The sequence below is a fragment of the Cottoperca gobio genome, chromosome 2, assembly GCF_900634415.1.
Source record: "Cottoperca gobio chromosome 2, fCotGob3.1, whole genome shotgun sequence".
Taxonomy (NCBI): Eukaryota; Metazoa; Chordata; class Actinopteri; order Perciformes; family Bovichtidae; genus Cottoperca; species Cottoperca gobio.
This window is the reverse complement of record NC_041356.1, coordinates 11,112,538-11,129,905: the sequence shown is the minus strand read 5'-3', so window position 1 is coordinate 11,129,905 and position 17,368 is coordinate 11,112,538. Positions and strand designations below refer to the sequence as shown.

At 40.2% G+C, this 17,368-nt stretch overlaps 2 protein-coding genes across 3 annotated transcripts in view; one reads left to right on the top strand and one right to left on the bottom strand.

Moving 5' to 3' along the window:
- Nucleotides 1-8,184, top strand: part of LOC115019956 (inactive dipeptidyl peptidase 10-like) — a 48,136-nt gene extending 39,952 nt beyond the window's left edge. For both annotated transcript variants that reach the window (XM_029449718.1, XM_029449726.1), the window contains exons 15-27: nucleotides 572-619; nucleotides 710-828; nucleotides 1,029-1,076; nucleotides 1,510-1,608; nucleotides 1,689-1,758; nucleotides 2,144-2,272; nucleotides 2,346-2,411; nucleotides 2,838-2,892; nucleotides 3,453-3,552; nucleotides 3,877-3,935; nucleotides 5,565-5,637; nucleotides 5,812-5,885; nucleotides 6,313-8,184. In XM_029449718.1, the coding sequence (XP_029305578.1) occupies nucleotides 572-619; nucleotides 710-828; nucleotides 1,029-1,076; nucleotides 1,510-1,608; nucleotides 1,689-1,758; nucleotides 2,144-2,272; nucleotides 2,346-2,411; nucleotides 2,838-2,892; nucleotides 3,453-3,552; nucleotides 3,877-3,935; nucleotides 5,565-5,637; nucleotides 5,812-5,885; nucleotides 6,313-6,444 (1,072 nt within the window). In that variant the 3' untranslated portion in view covers nucleotides 6,445-8,184. The remainder of the gene's footprint in view (nucleotides 1-571; nucleotides 620-709; nucleotides 829-1,028; nucleotides 1,077-1,509; nucleotides 1,609-1,688; nucleotides 1,759-2,143; nucleotides 2,273-2,345; nucleotides 2,412-2,837; nucleotides 2,893-3,452; nucleotides 3,553-3,876; nucleotides 3,936-5,564; nucleotides 5,638-5,811; nucleotides 5,886-6,312) is intronic.
- Nucleotides 8,185-10,446: 2,262 nt separating this feature from the next.
- Nucleotides 10,447-15,389, bottom strand: LOC115020801 (tubulin alpha-1C chain-like). The gene is made up of 4 exons (XM_029450770.1): nucleotides 15,242-15,389; nucleotides 12,276-12,498; nucleotides 11,851-11,999; nucleotides 10,447-11,649 (listed from the first exon to the last, which is right to left on the bottom strand). The coding sequence occupies exons 1-4, from the start codon at nucleotides 15,242-15,244 to the stop codon at nucleotides 10,675-10,677; spliced, it is 1,350 nt and encodes a 449-aa protein (XP_029306630.1). The 5' UTR covers nucleotides 15,245-15,389; the 3' UTR covers nucleotides 10,447-10,674.
- Between the last annotated feature and the right edge of the window lie 1,979 nt (nucleotides 15,390-17,368).

The window sequence follows — 17,368 nt, the reverse complement described above, 5'->3', positions numbered from 1 at the left end:
AATCTGCATTTGCAGCATTAAAATAGCTGTCCAATTACCTCTGAAAATTACCTCTCAGGAAGTATAAATATATAATGTGTCTTGTTATAATAATGTGCCTTCATTTACAAGAAGCCTCATAAAACCAATTTTTCCACTTAAATGTTTTGAGTCATTGTGCAGCATCTGACATGTGTTGTCCAACATGCTTTGTGAGCTTTTATATATATATATATATATATATATTGTTTTTATATATATTTTTTTATATATATATTTTATATATATATATATATATATATATATATATATATATATATATATATACATATATTGTTTTTATATATATATATATTTTATATATATATATATATACTTTTTTACATATATATATATATATATATATTATTTTATTTATATATTAATATATTTTATATATATATATATATATATATATATATATATATATATATATATATTATTTATATATATATATATATTATATATATTTTTTATATATATATATTTTATTTATATATTAATATATTTTATATATATATATTAATATAATGTATCTCTGACCTCCACGCAGATACTATCTGAGCACAGAGGACTCTGCACAACAAAGACATCTCTACAGGTAATATACACTTCAAATAAATCACATTGAGTATTTTTTTAAAGCCTTTTTGTTTCCTCTATTTCAATTCACATCTCTCTCCTCCGACAGCGTGTCCACCCTCGGCCTGTTTCCTCGCCGCTGCCTCACCTGTGGACTGAAGGAGGAGTGTTCCTTCTTCGACGCTGACGTCAGCCCCGACGCACAGCACGCCATCCTGCACTGCAAAGGTCAGACACGGTCAAAGAAATGAATGAAAAATGCTGTTTCCTACGTTTGAATCAATGGAGCAGATAAAATAGTTCTCTCCAGAACAAGGAAACATGAAAATTAATCCCCCAAATAGTGAGAAATGTTGCGTTATATATAGAATGCATCAACACGGCCCAAAGCTCGCCTGAGACGACTAAATGTTTGACTCCCTCTGCAGGTCCTGGAGTTCCAGCTGTGCTGCTTCTAAGTTTCTATGACGTCGACTGTGAGTCGTCTTTATTCTCCTTAATATGACATTTATAAAAGTTACAAGAAATGCAAAGACAACCTGTGAAAAGATATTTTATGAAGTGCTGATTTATATCGGAGTAATACTCGGCGAGGAGATGATGCAGCGAGAACCTCATATATATTGGAGAGCTTTATTTTTAGTGGTACATGTAGTAAAGAATACATATTTATAGAAAAACCTGCCTTCGATGTGGATTAGTGGTTATAAAATAAAAATGGAGCTGTGCCCTTTCGTTGCTGCAGCCTCCGGATGAAGTGCTGAATATTTCATGTGAACTTTTGTCTTTTTATTCTTTGTGCCAAGAGTAAACATGCACGGGCTTGTTGGATATTTAAAAGCGCACTTATTCTTCGCGTGCTCGTGTATTTTAGGGTGCAACAAAAGTTTTATTTTTTATACTTCTCAGCGTATTTCATCTTGGAGAACAACCTCCCTCTGCGGTCGGCGCTGGAGACTAAAAAGAGGGTTCAGACGGAGATCCAGATGATCAGGAACGATAACTTTGGTACGAATAATCTGCACTAACGAAGGACGTGAATGTGTTCGTCCTCTGGTTCACCTCCTAATGTTTGTCTCGTCCGACAGAGCTCCCTCTGAAGCTCATCTATCCTCCCGACTTCTCCGAGTCCTACATCTACGGCCTTCTCCTCGTCGTGTAAGCCCATTCCACTTTATTACATTTGCATTTTTCTGCCGTTCACTGTCGCACCGGGAGCTTCAAAGGACGGCTGAAAGTGAAGCGCTTCCCTGCTCTGTCCCTGCAGGCTGCGAGATTTATATGTTAAATACATTTTTACAAATCAACAGCAGTTAGAATCAGATACTAAAAGCATGTTGGACGAGAAAATGTCAATCTTTTAGTACCAATACAGCAATAAAGTACAGAAGTGGACAATATTAATTAATACTGATGCATAAATGTTAAAGCTAGCCCCTTCTTTCTTTAGTTGTGATGTATGAAAGTCGAAACTGGCGTATTTGTAAGTGTCTATTAATATATCGTGGATAAAATAAAGTCTGTTTCTGCGCTTGTCCTACAGGAGCAGTTCTCCGGGCGCTCAGGCGGCTACAGAGGAATTCCGGCTGGACTGGGACTCGGTGCTGGCGGGATCGGAGCAGGTCATCGTCGCACGGCTCGACGGCAGAGGGTCGGGGTTCAGAGGTCAAAGGTACCGAACACTCGCATAAATATTCATGGCGGTTTTAGTCGTGTCTGTTTCTGACCCTCCCGTCGCTTCACAGGGTGTTGCAGCAGGTGCATCAGCGGCTCGGCACCGTGGACGCCGACGACCAGACGGCAGCTCTGGAGTACGTAATTCACTTTGTCCTTTCATCTCATGCACATGTGGTGCTTTCTTTTCTGCTAGAGTGACTGTCTCACCTTTAGATTTGAACAACAAAGTCTTTTAAAATAGAAACTCTGGAGTTGAAGTGAGTGTTGGAAATACATTTATTCTGCAGAACGAGGAAGAACGAGGTGTTTACGGCGGAGGGGGCCTCACGGCGAACATAAAAGATCATTGTCCCGTCTCCACTGGGTTGATTCATTCAACACACGCGTACAATGTGCAGCTTCTTACATATAAACTCAGTTGTTGGTGCTTTTCTTCTCCCAGCTCTCGCATGTGGCTGTGACCTTTGACCTCCTTGCTGTTGCACTTTTGACAGTCTGTGAATTGAAACGAATGTCTGAGTCTTGCTATTGTGTTAAAACGTTTCTTCTGTGCGTCTCAGATACCTGACGAAGCTGCCGTTCATCGATCACACTCGAGTGGGAGTCTTTGGAGAGGTTCGTCTGAGAGACTGTGAATCAATTAAACCTTTAACCCTGAAGGATGAATCTGCTGCGGCGTATTATTAAATCCATTACAGGTCAAAGAAAGAGAGCGGGGGTAATATCCATAAAGGAAAACTCAAGTTTGTGAGGTTTAATCTCTTTATTCTAACAGAAAACAGAGATTAAAGTCTTAAATTAGGAGAAGAAACAACATTTGTTTTGGATATTCTGAGATTAAAGTCTCCATGTTCTCGCAGATACATGATTTATTATAGAATATTCAATATGTTCCCTTAAATGTATGATTTTCTTCTCCTGCTACCACTGCTGAGATCGTATAAATCTGAATCAGCTGTGGGTTAAAACACTCAATGACTCCTCTTTATTAATGTATATGTGGGATAATTTATGAGGCCATGAATTCACCTGCAATAACTACAGATAATAAAACATGTAGACATCGATGAAACGTACATTATCCATGTCCCCGCGTACATAAATCATATTTATCCTGATGCACAGCTCTTTATATGTTCAGGCATGAAAATAAAAGGTTGTTGTTCCTCCGACAGGACTACGGCGGCTTCCTCGCTCTGACCATGTTGAAGTCGACGGACAGTCTGATCAGATGTGCTGCAGCTCAGGCTCCCGTCACCGACTGGTCCCTGTACGGTGAGCTCATTTAAATCATCTCCTCTTCTTGAACTCGCTCTGCAGGGACATATTTATGTCTGCAGCGTCTCCATCCTACACGGTGTCCTGTCTGGGAAATGTGACTTTAATTATTCTCGGGTTCTGCTTTCGGGAATTCAGGTTTATTGAGTTTCTAGGATGAAAAGTTCATTTCTGGGAGAGTTGGTGGAGTATTACAGCGACTGTAGTTTAATAGACTGACGTGTGTCAATCCTCAGTTCTCTCTCCTGTAACAGTTCAAATCTCAATGTTTCTTTAAGCTCCACATCTTTATTAAAACGTCCTGTAACCTTTCTTTTCCAGCTTCTGCGTTTTCAGAGAGATACCTCGGCTCGCCATCGACGGAGGACAACAGATACCAAGTGAGCGTCTGCTGCTGGGCTGGATTTGATTTGATTTTACGTCCCAAATCGCATCTTTTTCCAGACGCCAGATGCATAAAATAGAAACGTTGCTAAGGCAGCAATAAACTCGCTAATCTGACACCAAAAATGTTATTTTCTGAATAAATGACGTAATCTCAGAGCTGCTCGGTTGCTCCCAGAACGCATTATGAATACATGTAAACAGAAATACAATTAAATTACATTTGAAAACTTGGATTGCAGAAGCAGTTCTGACCTCTTAATGAAGTTTACTGGCAAATTAAATCTTATCAAATCCCAGTTTAGTGTCTAAACTGACGATAATAGTTGACTTATGTTCGTTCATTTAGCTTTTTGACTCATTTGTGCTCTCACTGCCACCGACTCGCAATGTAAAAAATAACAAGCGAATCCTTATTTTGTGTCGCAGAAGTTGGATTTATCTTTTTCCTTTCCTGTAAATCATCTTGCGCTCCCTCCAGGAGGCGACCCGACCCTTTGAAAACATGTTTGGTTGATGCAACATGATTATTATAAAACCAATTTGACTTCCTGACTTTAATGGAGACTCAAGTGAAAAGGCTGCAGTTATAATAGCTGCTACAGTTAATGTGCTGCACTCCAAATATCATTTAAAATTCCTTCAAAAAAAACCTGTTTCTTTTCACAAACTGGTTTTTTATGGCGAAGGTCACGCAGCTTTGGTTCACTTCACAAACAAGACTCCAAAATATAGAATGAAATGTGGCCACAAGCATTTCAGGCGATGCTCCAGAGATCTCGCACACAAACATGAGACGCTGCCAGAGGTGTCGGCTAAAAAGAAATTACACAATTGTCCTCTACGTGAAGGTTGCAGTCAAAGTGCGTTTCTCCTCCTAAGTGGGTTGCCTTCAATTGGGCCGGCTATTTTTGTGACTCGCAGCAGGAAGGGGGGGGGGGGGTTCTGCTTTTTAATGACATCCAGAGAAGAAGAAATGTGGCGCGATATGATCAGACAATAATCAGCAGGACATCGTCGCTCATCCTGAAAGAGAAGCACACGGGTTATTAAATGTCCGGTTTTTGATGTGTGGCTGACGAGCTGGAAAATCTTCCTCGTTTGAATCTCAGCTGGGGAGAGAAACGCCAGAGATCGAGAGGTTGAGATAGTCTTTAATACAACGGCACCATCCAAACTCCCCTGAGCAATGCATCTAAATGCAGTCTGAGAGGAAAATGCTCTCTGGTTTCTCCGCTGTGAGCAGGAAATGTACGTTTGTAGTCGGGCTGCTCCACACGAGAACGGCCAAGAACATCCTGCATGAGCTTTCCAAGGCCCAGGTTCTGATGCTAGTTTCTGTGCTTAACTACAATGTTGAGGTACTGGAGTATTTGTACTTTATACTTCTACTCCTCCTACAGCTGTAGTTACTTTTCTAAAGAAAAGTGTAGGAAGATATTTTTAAGAAACATGTACAATAAGCGTACAGCTAGTTGCAGGTTAGCTTAGCTTAGCATAATGACTGGAAGGTGAAGGGAAACAGCTAGCCTGACTCAGCAAGAAAGAGAATATTCCCTGTAAGACTTTACACACATCAATGTGATGAGGTTATAAAATGCATTGATGAATAATTTGTCTTCCAGGCATCCAAAGTCCTGACCAACATGAAAGGTCTGCAGGGAGCAACTCTGTTCCTGGCTCACGGCACTGCGGACGGTGCGCACATCTCCCTCCATATTCTCCTCACGTTGCCAAATATAAACGTGGTTTTCACATTAACATGTTGTGTGTTATTAAAGCGAGGCTGTGTGTGTGTTCGAAGCCTCTCCAGCATGCAGAGCATTACAACTCCAGCAGTGTAAATGAATCCTGTGTTGTTTTTCTCCACAGCAAATGTTCACTTTCAGCACTCGGCAGAGCTCATCAAACACTTAATAAAGATCGGAGCCAACTATACTATGCAGGTAAATACTTTATAAATATTAAAACAGACTTCATCTGGGACCAACATAATTAAAGGCTGTAACACTGTTTCAGACTCATGAATGTAAAAGTTGAATAGAGCTGCAATGATTAATAATATTCTGCTTTATAATCGATTAATCGTTTTTCATGCAGAGATCTCAGAAAATACTCTTTTCAGCCTCGAATGTGGAGTTTTCCTGCTTTTATATCATAATAAAGTGAATATCTTTTGGGTTTTTCTGACATTTTATAGACCAAAAGAGGAAAGAAATGGCAGTTTAATCAACGCTATAATCACTGTTCCAAACTGCATAGGGAAAACTGTACTTTTAAGATCTGCACTTTCTGAGTTTTGGATGACCTTACGTGTTCTTGTATCTTCGTGACTCATTAATCTTTCATGTTTTCTTGTCTTCTTCGGGACAGATCTACCCGGACGAGGGACACTTCCTGTCGAGACGCAGCCGGATTCAGCTGACTCACTCCCTAATTGGTTATTTTAGAGGATGTCTGCTCGACACATCATCTTTACTTGACCAACATCAGGAGGACGAGTGAGCGTGGATATTATTACTGGACCGTGTGTGTGTGTGTGTGTGTGTGTGTGTGTGTGTGTGTGTGTGTGTGTGTGTGTTTTATACCTGTAGCACAACGTTTGATGGGCAAAACAAGCTTCTTCTTAAATCAGATATAGTTTCTGTTGCTCATCACCGCAGTAGAATAAAGCTCCTAGCTGTTTAGCTTCAGTACGTCGGAGAAATTCAATTTTTATTTGACAGCAGGATTTAGAAATTCTCCAAAATGTGGGGGAGGTTTGGAGGACGAGGTGATAAAGAGAGTCTTTCTTTTTCATGCCAACCCACTTGTTTGAACCTTGATAGGCTTCTTTCAGCACAGTCTGCACAAATTCTGAAACAGAAGTTGTTTTTTTGGTGCTTTTTTCACGTCTTCTTGCAAAGTACAAGTGAGAGAAGTGCAACTTTTAGCCAGTTACGTAACTCTGGTATTAATGTACAGTATTAAATGTTCACGCAGAAACAAAACCCTCAGTTTTTTAAATGCAATTTAAAAAAAAACAATTAATAAAAATATGTTATTGACAAATACAATAAAACAGTTTATTCAATTAATTAAATAACAGCCACATAAAATGTGAAGTAACAAACTTTCCAAACTTCAACAGCTGTTGTGTTTTTATGAATGAACCAGCTGCTTAGAGTAGAAGTAAGTGTAAACGTTTGCAGAGCAGGAAGTTCTTCACTGTGCAGACACGCAAAGTATTTCTCACAATCTTGTGAGCTTTACGTCCTTTCGTTAACGTTTAGTTTTTTTCTTATTACATAAGTTGATTTTCGAAGCTCATTATATTGATTATGTATCGAGCTTTTGTTCTAATGCACATTGCAACATCAGTGAGACATGACGCAGATTTCTGCCATCTTTGATCCTCCAAAGCTTCCAGCTGGAGACGTTAGTACATTTGTTTAACAGCCTGATGTCAACATTTAACTGGAAGTTAACGAAACACGAAAACATCTGTAGACGGCTTTCAGATGTATTTATTTATCACATCACGTCTGCTCGTCAGCGTTACCTGAGATGTATTTATTTAATTTACCAACTGCAGTAGCTTAATGAGACTTTTTTTAGATGACTATAAACTGTACAACCTTTTCACAAGGTGTTTGAATATCTGCTGTAATTTACTCATCTTTTGTGTAATTTTGTGTTTTAATAGTTGCAAGGTACGATTTGCAGTTTAATTTTCTATGGTTTTATATTTTCTACTGTTCACCAAAATGGTTTTAAACTACTTTTTAAAATCCTCGTCTGACGAAATGCTTTTTGTTTTGTAAACTTGATCTGAAACTCGCGTCTTAATTTATGAATTAAAATCTCTCTGGATGAATTATTTCAGGGGCAATTGCTCCTCACTTGTGCATTTCCAGCTGCTTATCCATTAAGTACTGCAATAAATGTGTTACGGCAACACGACGCCATAACAAGAGCGTTCCTCGCTGTGTGCAGACAATTACTGTCGGCCATTAATCACAGTGATGAATGTCCTCGACGCTGTTGTAGATTTTAGAGGAGCCATCATGTGCTCGGTGTCTGGAGTTTAATTTTCAAACTGCTATATTTAACGCTTTACCACTGAGCGAGTTAAAGAAACAGTACGTGAAGTCGTGGTTATTGTTTCTGTCGGGGTTTGTACTGTGAATTTAACTTTTCTTTTGAATAAAGAAAAGCTTCATGTATTTTTTGCCTGTTTTTAATATTAAAGAACAAGTAATGAGCCATGTGAGTCTTATTTTTATAGAAGGTGGAGAAAGTTAAGTATATTTAATATGTGTTATATACTTGCAGTAAAGTACAAAAGTATTTCTTGTTTTTAAATTAAAAATTAAATTATATATTTTAGACAATAGATGCAAAAGTTGACCCCCAAATTTTATATATATATATATATATATATATATATATATATATATATATATAATGTGTTGTGTATACTGTAGATTAGTACTAATGCATCAGCTTATCTTGATTATTATGATTTATTTTATACCAACTGCAGAAAAACACTTTCCGGTTTTATGTCTTTGTAGTCGTTTTGTGTCTCTTTGTAGTCGTTTTGTGTCTTTGTAGTTGTTTTGTGTCTCTTTGTAGTCGTTTTGTGTCTCTTTGTAGTCATTTTGTGTATTTGTAGTCATGTTGTGTCTCTTTGTAGTTATGTTGTGTCTCTTTGTAGTCGTTTTGTGTCTCTGTAGTCACGTTGTGTCTCTTTGTGTTTAATTTGTGTCTCTTTGTGGTCATTTTGTCTCTTTGTAGTCATTTTGTGTCTCTTTGTAGTCATTTTGTGTCTCTTTGTAGTCATTTTGTGTCTCTTTGTGGTCATTTTGTGTCTCTTTGTGGTTGTTTTGTGTCATTTTGAGTGACATTTTGTAGGTGAAGGCCCCTGAAACTCGTTCAGTAATCCATTCATGCTCCACTTTGTGCTCTAACCTTCTGGTATTGTTTTAACTGAGGCTTAATGTTCATGTTGGTTTTTTCCCCCCCAAATCCACCTGTAAATCCCTCTGACCCTGCTCTGGTTGTACATGTGTAATCAGCGCCTTTTAATTTCGTTTTGTCGTGCTGAGTAGCTGCGTGTTTGTTATATTAGTCTGAAAATATCATGTTATGTTCAAACCCATACTGAGAAGAAAGCGTAATGAAACAGGAGACTTGTATCTTTCTCTTTCCTTCATGACCTTTTTAAATCCCCTGTCCACGCTGCCTAGACTCTGCAGATTGAGCCTTAATTACAAGAAAGCAATTACAGAGCCGATATGAAGGCCTCATCCGCTGAGGAAGGGAAGGAAAAGGTCCAGCAGCAAACTTCAGAAACTAAGTTGAGACCTGAACCGAGAAATAAGTCCGTCTCTGGTGGATCTGCACAGAACATCTTTAAAGAAAGGCGATTACATTTTATACTGTAACTTAACTTTTTAAATGAGCTTTAGCTGAGAGCACAGGAATGAGTCGGCACAACACAAATAGATTTGAACTGGAAGTATGCAGGAGAACAGCCTCAGACTTACACAAATCAAACATTTTATCATCCATGTAGTTGTGCACATACTTTTATCCACACAGTGTGTGTGTGTGTGTGTGTGTTTCTGAATATTGTGCAGGAAGTCGACTTCAGTTCTTGTCTTGCTGAGATCTTCCCTAAAGTGACAGCACACTGCCATCTTGTGGTGAAACACCCACAGCTCACCCCAAACTATTAAAGCGACAAGTAAAAGTCCTGCAGTCAAAGCCTGACGTGAGTAAAAGTATTGATTGTGCAGTAAAATGTTCTCTGTCGGTGTTTAATATGATACATGATGTTTCTGCTGCACGAATGTGTGTGTTGCATGTTCCTGTTTAACTCCTTTATATCCTGTTGGTCGACACGATGCATCATGTTCTGTAAGAGCATCGTGTTTGTAGCTTCGTCTCCGTCCTGTGACAACCACCTAAAAACTGTTGTGACGATGCATTTCACAAGCTTCTAGAGAACTTGATTCAACTGCTTTATTAATTGTAGGAGCTTTTTTTCAGCTCCTGAATGTGAGCTTTGAAGACATGCAAGAAAGGGAAGTTGGCCACGTGTATATATAATTATAATTATAGTTTGAATGTGAGCATCGAGGCTTTCTCTGCTCGATTTTGGGTCAAACACCCGTTTACGACATTATAGCATCTGCAAAATTCACCAAATATAGCCATAGATGAGGAACAGAAGGCCTGGCAAGCAAGAAAACTATTTTATGAGTTAAAGGTTGAACTTTCTGGAAAAGCTTTTTGAAGAATTTGTAGATTAATTGACAGTAATTCATCTTAATTTTGTCAAGGTTTGATCATTTATTAAACTGGTTTCAGACCCAGTTATGAGGAATTGCTAGTTTCCTATCTTTATATGTTCAACACAAATCAACACAGCAATAATAAATCAGTTTCTGTTTCCAAACACATTCCTGAAAGAAAATGTAAAGTTATTTATGAAGTGTAATGCACCGCAAGTCGAGAGAAGTTGGTGTAAACATCTTTATTTAGAAAAGGAAGTAAAGGCACATTCTCTCTCATTGGAGTCATTTTGCAAAATACCAAACTCAACGGGATCGAGCTGCTCGGCAGCAGCGTTAGTGTTTATTAGAGGTCGACACAGCGGTCGTTAAACTGCACATGAACACTGAGACTGCTGCTGGAGGACAATCATTACCCTTTCCATAAAACACTTTATTCAAAATACTTCTGTTTTTAATACTCCTCCCCTTCTTCGTCTTCTTCAAACGAGTCGAGGCCGACCTCTTCGTAGTCCTTCTCCAGGGCGGCCATGTCCTCTCTGGCCTCTGAGAACTCCCCCTCCTCCATCCCCTCTCCGACGTACCAATGCACGAATGCCCTCTTGGCGTACATCAGGTCGAACTTGTGGTCGAGCCGCGCCCAGGCCTCTGCGATGGCGGTGGTGTTGCTCAGCATGCACACGGCCCTCTGCACCTTGGCCAGGTCTCCTCCGGGCACCACGGTGGGCGGCTGGTAGTTGATGCCCACCTTGAAGCCTGTGGGACACCAGTCCACAAACTGGATGCTGCGCTTCGTTTTGATGTTGGTGATGGCGACGTTGACGTCTTTGGGCACCACGTTTCCGCGGTACAGCATGCAGCAGGCCATGTATTTACCGTGGCGAGGGTCGCATTTCACCATCTGATTGGCCGGCTCGAAGCAGGAGTTGGTGATCTCGGCCACAGTGAGCTGCTCGTGGTACGCCTTCTCTGCGGAGATAACAGGGGCGTAGGTAGCGAGGGGGAAGTGGATACGAGGGTAGGGCACCAGGTTGGTCTGGAACTCCGTCAGGTCCACGTTCAAGGCGCCGTCAAAGCGCAGGGAGGCGGTGATGGAGGAGACGATCTGGCTGATGAGGCGATTCAGGTTAGTGTAAGACGGACGGGCGATGTCCAAATTCCTGCGGCAGATGTCGTAGATGGCCTCGTTGTCCACCATGAAGGCGCAGTCGGTGTGCTCCAGGGTGGTGTGGGTGGTCAGGATGGAGTTGTAGGGCTCCACCACGGCGGTGGACACCTGAGGAGCCGGGTAGATGGCGAACTCCAGCTTGGACTTCTTGCCGAAGTCGACCGAGAGGCGCTCCATCAGCAGGGAGGTGAAGCCGGAGCCGGTGCCCCCTCCGAAGGAGTGGAAGACCAGGAACCCTTGCAGCCCGGTGCACTGGTCAGACTGACGAGAACACGCAGAAATAATCAAATATTGCTTTCTGTGCAAAGAGATGAAGACACAAAGAATGCCACAAAATGTATTTATGTGCAATTGATATATATTCAAGCCTTATGTTAGTTTAACTCGGTGGCTGACCGGGGGCTCTGCAGGACTGATGACTTCTGCTGTAGACTGAATGTTTCCTTTTAGCCCCCCGCTTACCAGTTTGCGGATCCTGTCGAGCACAGAGTCAATGTGCTCCTTCCCGACGGTGTAGTGACCTCGGGCGTAGTTGTTCGCGGCATCCTCCTTCCCTGTGATCATCTGCTCGGGGTGGAAGAGCCCGCGGTATATCCCCGTACGAATCTCATCTGGGTGGGGGGGGGAACATAAATGTGGTAGTATTGTATGAGAATGTGCAAAGGCTCACAGCACAGAGTACGAGGAAGAGTTTCTGAGTGCAGATATAAGATAACAAACGGCAGAAATGATTCATTAGTTAGTTAATAAAGGTAATGATCAGCTAGTTTAATCGTTATAGTTTTATTCCCTTTGGCGTCTGACGTTTTTAAAATATTTCCATAACTGCAGCAACAACTTCTGGAAGATGTCGTGAACACGAGGTCGCAGGTTTGAGGTGTCCTCACCGATCACAGTGGGCTCCAGGTCCACAAAGATGGCTCTGGGGACGTACTTCCCGGTGCCGGTCTCGCTGAAGAAGGTGGTGAAGGAGTCGTCGTGGGATCCGGTTTTTTTCTTTTCGGGCATGCACCCGTCCGGCATGATGCCGTGCTCCAGGCAGTACAGCTCCCAGCAGGTGTTGCCCATCTGGACACCAGCCTGGCCAACGTGGATAGAGATACACTCGCGCTGTGGAGGAAAAAATAACATATTTGATATATTGTTTTTATTTTTAGATTATTATTATTTATTTAAAATATATATATTATTATTTATTTAAAATATATATATTATTATTATAATAATTAATCTATTATTTATTATTATTATATTGATTCCAATCAGATTTAATAATAATAATAATACATTTTATTTAAAAAGGTACTCAAAGGCTTCATTTAGTCATATTTTATTTATGTTATCACTGAACTCGTGCAAACTAAACCCTATTGCAGTGACTTCATGTACTTTTAATGTACATTTAAGTACTATTTTGCAGTACTTGTACTTTTTACTTCTACTCCACTTCAACTTAAGTTACTTTGCAGATTTAGATCATTAATAATAATACAAAAGATACCCAGCAGTGTGTAAAGCAAATACAATTAACCTCTTAAATGCAGTAACAGTATTTTACTTCAGTAAAAGATCTGAAGACTTCCTCCAGCAGTGTTTAAGTCAAACCCTTCTGCAGGATAGTTCAACGTCTCTGCTTTTAAACCCGTCAGCTTGACCTGCTGAAAATAACTTGAGCGATGACTTTTCCAACATCATTTGCACCACAGCCTGATTTCTGTGTATTGGAACTCGCAGGTCAGCAGCTGCAAACTTTGCAGTAAACTGCTACATCTTCTCACATCCTCGCGAGTAGGATGCAACGCGTCAAACGAGGAGTCACGGATCTAAACGAGTAAGCGGCGGTGATTAACATATTCTTGTCATGAGTGTCTGCAGGGACTAAAGTGCTCCCACGCCCTGCTGGAGTATTTCTAGTGTCTTGTTAAGGGTGGAGGCCGTTCATGCTTGCTGAAGACTGAAGTTTGATCTCATCATTTGGGAACTTTGTCTTAAAAAAGGAGTTTAAGATGCAACATGGTCTGTCCTGTGTGGTCAACACGAGGACGTGGAAATGCTTTGAGGATGAAATTAAGTTATGCCACGCCTCCAAAACATGTTTATGTTTCTGCAGTCTGCAGTCTAACACAATGAGTTCAAACCCTGTAATATGTATGCATCATAATACATGATTACACGTCAGCTGCTGACCTGCCAACTCATTTACAGAGGAACCACGTGGGATTGTAAAACACTCGCGTTGTTGTGACATTCCTGCCCTCGATACGTCCGGTCAGGCAGCACGTCAGGTTTTTCCTGCGCGACTTCTTTAGCAAAACAAACACTGATAGAAATCATGCATATGAATGTTAATTGTATCTAAAGTCATTTAAAGATATTAATGCATCAACAATTAGAGTAGACAAGCAGCAGAAGTGACATCTTTAAGTCTAAATAGTGAAGAGAAAGTGTTTTTATTGTGTGCTTTTGTTTTGAATGTTCACCCCTTCACCTCCCCCTCCCCCTAAAACAGCTTGTCATGGAGGGGGGGGGGGGGGGGTCACATGGGAGATGCCAAGTATGGCAGCCAGCTCAGCAGCCAGCTATTTTGAGTGAAGCGTCTCACAGACTAACATGTCGCTGCAGCTTATATTATTATTTTATTAGCTGCACGTTGCTTCTGAAATATGAGCAGCTCTATGGAGCATTTATATATATTATATATATATATATATATATATATATATATACATTTATATAGCTGTTATGAAGCTTTGAATCTGTATCTTCTCGCCGAGAGCATCAACAGGATGTGAGAAAAGTGGGAGTGGTGGTGTTGCGACACTTTGGTTCAAGCTTGGCCTCTGAGAGTTGCACTTCCTCGCAATGGCGGCAAAGTGAGTGACTTCCTGCATCTTCTCCTGAAACTACGTCACAGCTGACGGGCTGGAACATGGGAGAGCACAGTGGACCTTTGTGTTGCACGTCTGTTGTCCATCAAGATACAGAACATTTGTCATTTCCTATTGAAAATGAGCTGGAGGGGTGAATGTCTTATTGCTATAACAGGACACGATGTATTTATCCTCCATCTACACTTCTAAAGGTGGAGCAGTACCTCCAAAGGCAGCGTGACGCTCGTTCATGTCGTGTCACTAATGTTCCAACAGGAAGTGTCAGCAGACCAAAAGCCATTTGAGGAAACAGACTTTTCTTAAATTCACTCCTGACTTTTACGACGGCCTGAACACATTACGACACTCTTTGTTTGCTCGTAGGGAACAAAGTGAAAAGAGGAAGGTCAGCGTCCTGAACTCTTTAGCTTTGGTACAAATGTTGATCCATGCATTCTTTTGTATCTGATGGGAGTAAATCTTTAAAGTTAATGCATTGAAAAGACCCAGCTTCAGGTCAAACACTGCAGGAATGCAGCAGCTTATCAGCCCGATGGCAGCAGAAATAGAAATGTAAAATACACAAGCGGCCTCTGGAAGCCACATCAGCATTCCCAAAACCAGCCGGGCAAAAAAGCACGCCCTCCTGACAGACAGACATATGGAAACTGTTAACCTTTACAGGAGCTGGAGCCACATGCCTGCTAACATGTTTCCACTGCTTCACTTTATGATGTTTTACCATTTACATAAGTAAGTATGGGCCTCAGCAATGCTGGAAAGTTCTTTTAGAAGCAGCAACGTAGAAACAACAGACAGAAAAACAGGCTGGTGACAGATTTTGGAGGGAAAGTATGCAGATGCAACTGGAAAAACTCTGATTAAGAAAGTTCTCACTTCAGATTCTCACATACAGTTCTGCAAATGTTGCTTTTCTTTTGGATGTTAGTTATTAATACTAGTAATATGGCCTTACTACTCACCATTGTGCAGTTTGGATTGTCCTTTAAGGAGGAGAAGTTGAAACTTGCAGGATCTCACAGGGCACCTATAATGAGATCTCTGTGAGTGTAGTAAGGGGAGTGTGTGACACACACACTTTTATAACTACACAGGGGGGAGGAGGAGGATGAGGAGGAGCCATTGACAGCTGCAGCTTTGTCCTTTTCAAATATGTTTTCCCTCAGAGCTTCCTGTTTGGCTTTTTCAGAGTAAAACTCCAGAGGAACTCACACGATCTAAAGTTATTGGTTGATCATCTCCTTGGTTTTTTCTGCGTTCAGGGAGAGATTATTGTCCTGACACCGGGTCACCAGGTCTGCCCCCTCTCTTCTGTACGCTGCATCACAAAGGATTGTGCTAGTGACATGTTACAAATGTCAGCAAGCACGTCAGCCAGCTCTGATGTGCAGACACGGAGGGCACGCCCGGCTGCCTCCCGTGGGTGTATTCTCCTCAGAACCGTACGCACCTCTGCTGATGTCACAGTGAGTGGCGAGTCCTGTGTGCGCTCCGAAGGATATGATGCATTATTACACATGAAACGACCCAACAGCAGTCGTGAACAAGAGTATTACTCCTTTTAATTAAGTAAAAGGAGTAATACCACAGTGTAAAAGTGCTGCATTCTGAATATTACTAGAAGTGGAGTAAAAATAAACAATATTTCTCTCTGAAATTGTATTTATTAGAAGTATAAAGTAGCAGAAAATGGGAATACTCAATGAAGTACATGAGTAAATGCACTATATTCAAATATTTCCACCTCAGCCAGCTACAACATTTCATTACTTTTACTTTAAAGGAGTTATTTGTGTTGCATTACTTTCAAAATGCAGGACTTTTACTTGTAATAAGTATTTCTACTTCCTCTTATTGTTACTTTTACTCATGTAACACATTTCAACTTTTCTTCCATCGCTTTGAATTTCCACCATAAACAAATAATTCCGGAATAAACAGAAAGATTGTGTTACAAACAAAACAGACCGGGTAAGCAGGGAGGGTCCACCAAAAACACAGTTGCATTATGGGAAATGTAGGATCCGGTGTTTGTTTTTTAACTTAAATTGGAAGTTCTGTCTATTATAATTTATGATCTTATTTTATTAAATCTGGGGTTTCAATATTAATAGGAAAAAGAAAGGTCAAACCTTTAAAACATAAATACTATATTTCTACAATATACAGTGAAATATTGTGACTCTTCTAAAATGTTTCTAAATTGTATACGGTAATATTTTTAAAGAGAAAACTGTAATGCAGGTTGAAGCCACTAGATGGCGCCATTTCCATGTAATTCTTTTCTCTACCCATCCTGTGTACATTTCATATGATGAAGAGGAAATATCTTTATTATCTTTATCTTTGTCTTTACAATGCTCACAGTTTTCTGTTGGATGTCCTGCAACTTGTACCTGATTGCATGGAAATTAACTTTATTACAACACCGAAGGAAATGTGTTTTGCACCACACTGACGATAATGCACTTCAGGAATGTACTTCTGATGTTGTCGTGTGTTTATGTGTGTGTAGTGTAACTGCACTGCACAACTGTGTTGCAGAATGACAATTAATGATCCTTTAATCCTTTGAAATAATGCACGGTAAGAATCAATTGGATCAAATAAAATAAAACTTTATTAATCCCGAAAGACGTTTTTATGCCAGGATATTGCTAAAATGTACAATTACAACATAAAAAAAATGGAAAATTAACACCAACACAATATAGAGCCGAATGTATGTCAGTGTATTATTGTATTTACTCTATTATATTTGATACATTTCACATTTTAGCCTAAAATAATATTGTTTTACCCAGATTCTAGTACAACGCTGCACAACAGAGGTGTTGCGCAATATGTGTGTATGTTTTAAATTCTGTGTGAGATCAATAAAGTCCTTCTCTTATCTTTAATGTGGCTCTCGTCAAATGTTTCAGTGTGTTTTCAAAATGATAGTAACTATCAGTGACATCACACAGCCGCACTATATCAGGCTTTAGAAGAAAAGAACATGTATCGTTGCAGTTAATTCCTCTGAAATTCAGTTTTCAGCCGTCAAAACGTTTTCCATTTATTATCGTGCACACTGTTTGTGAAGCTCA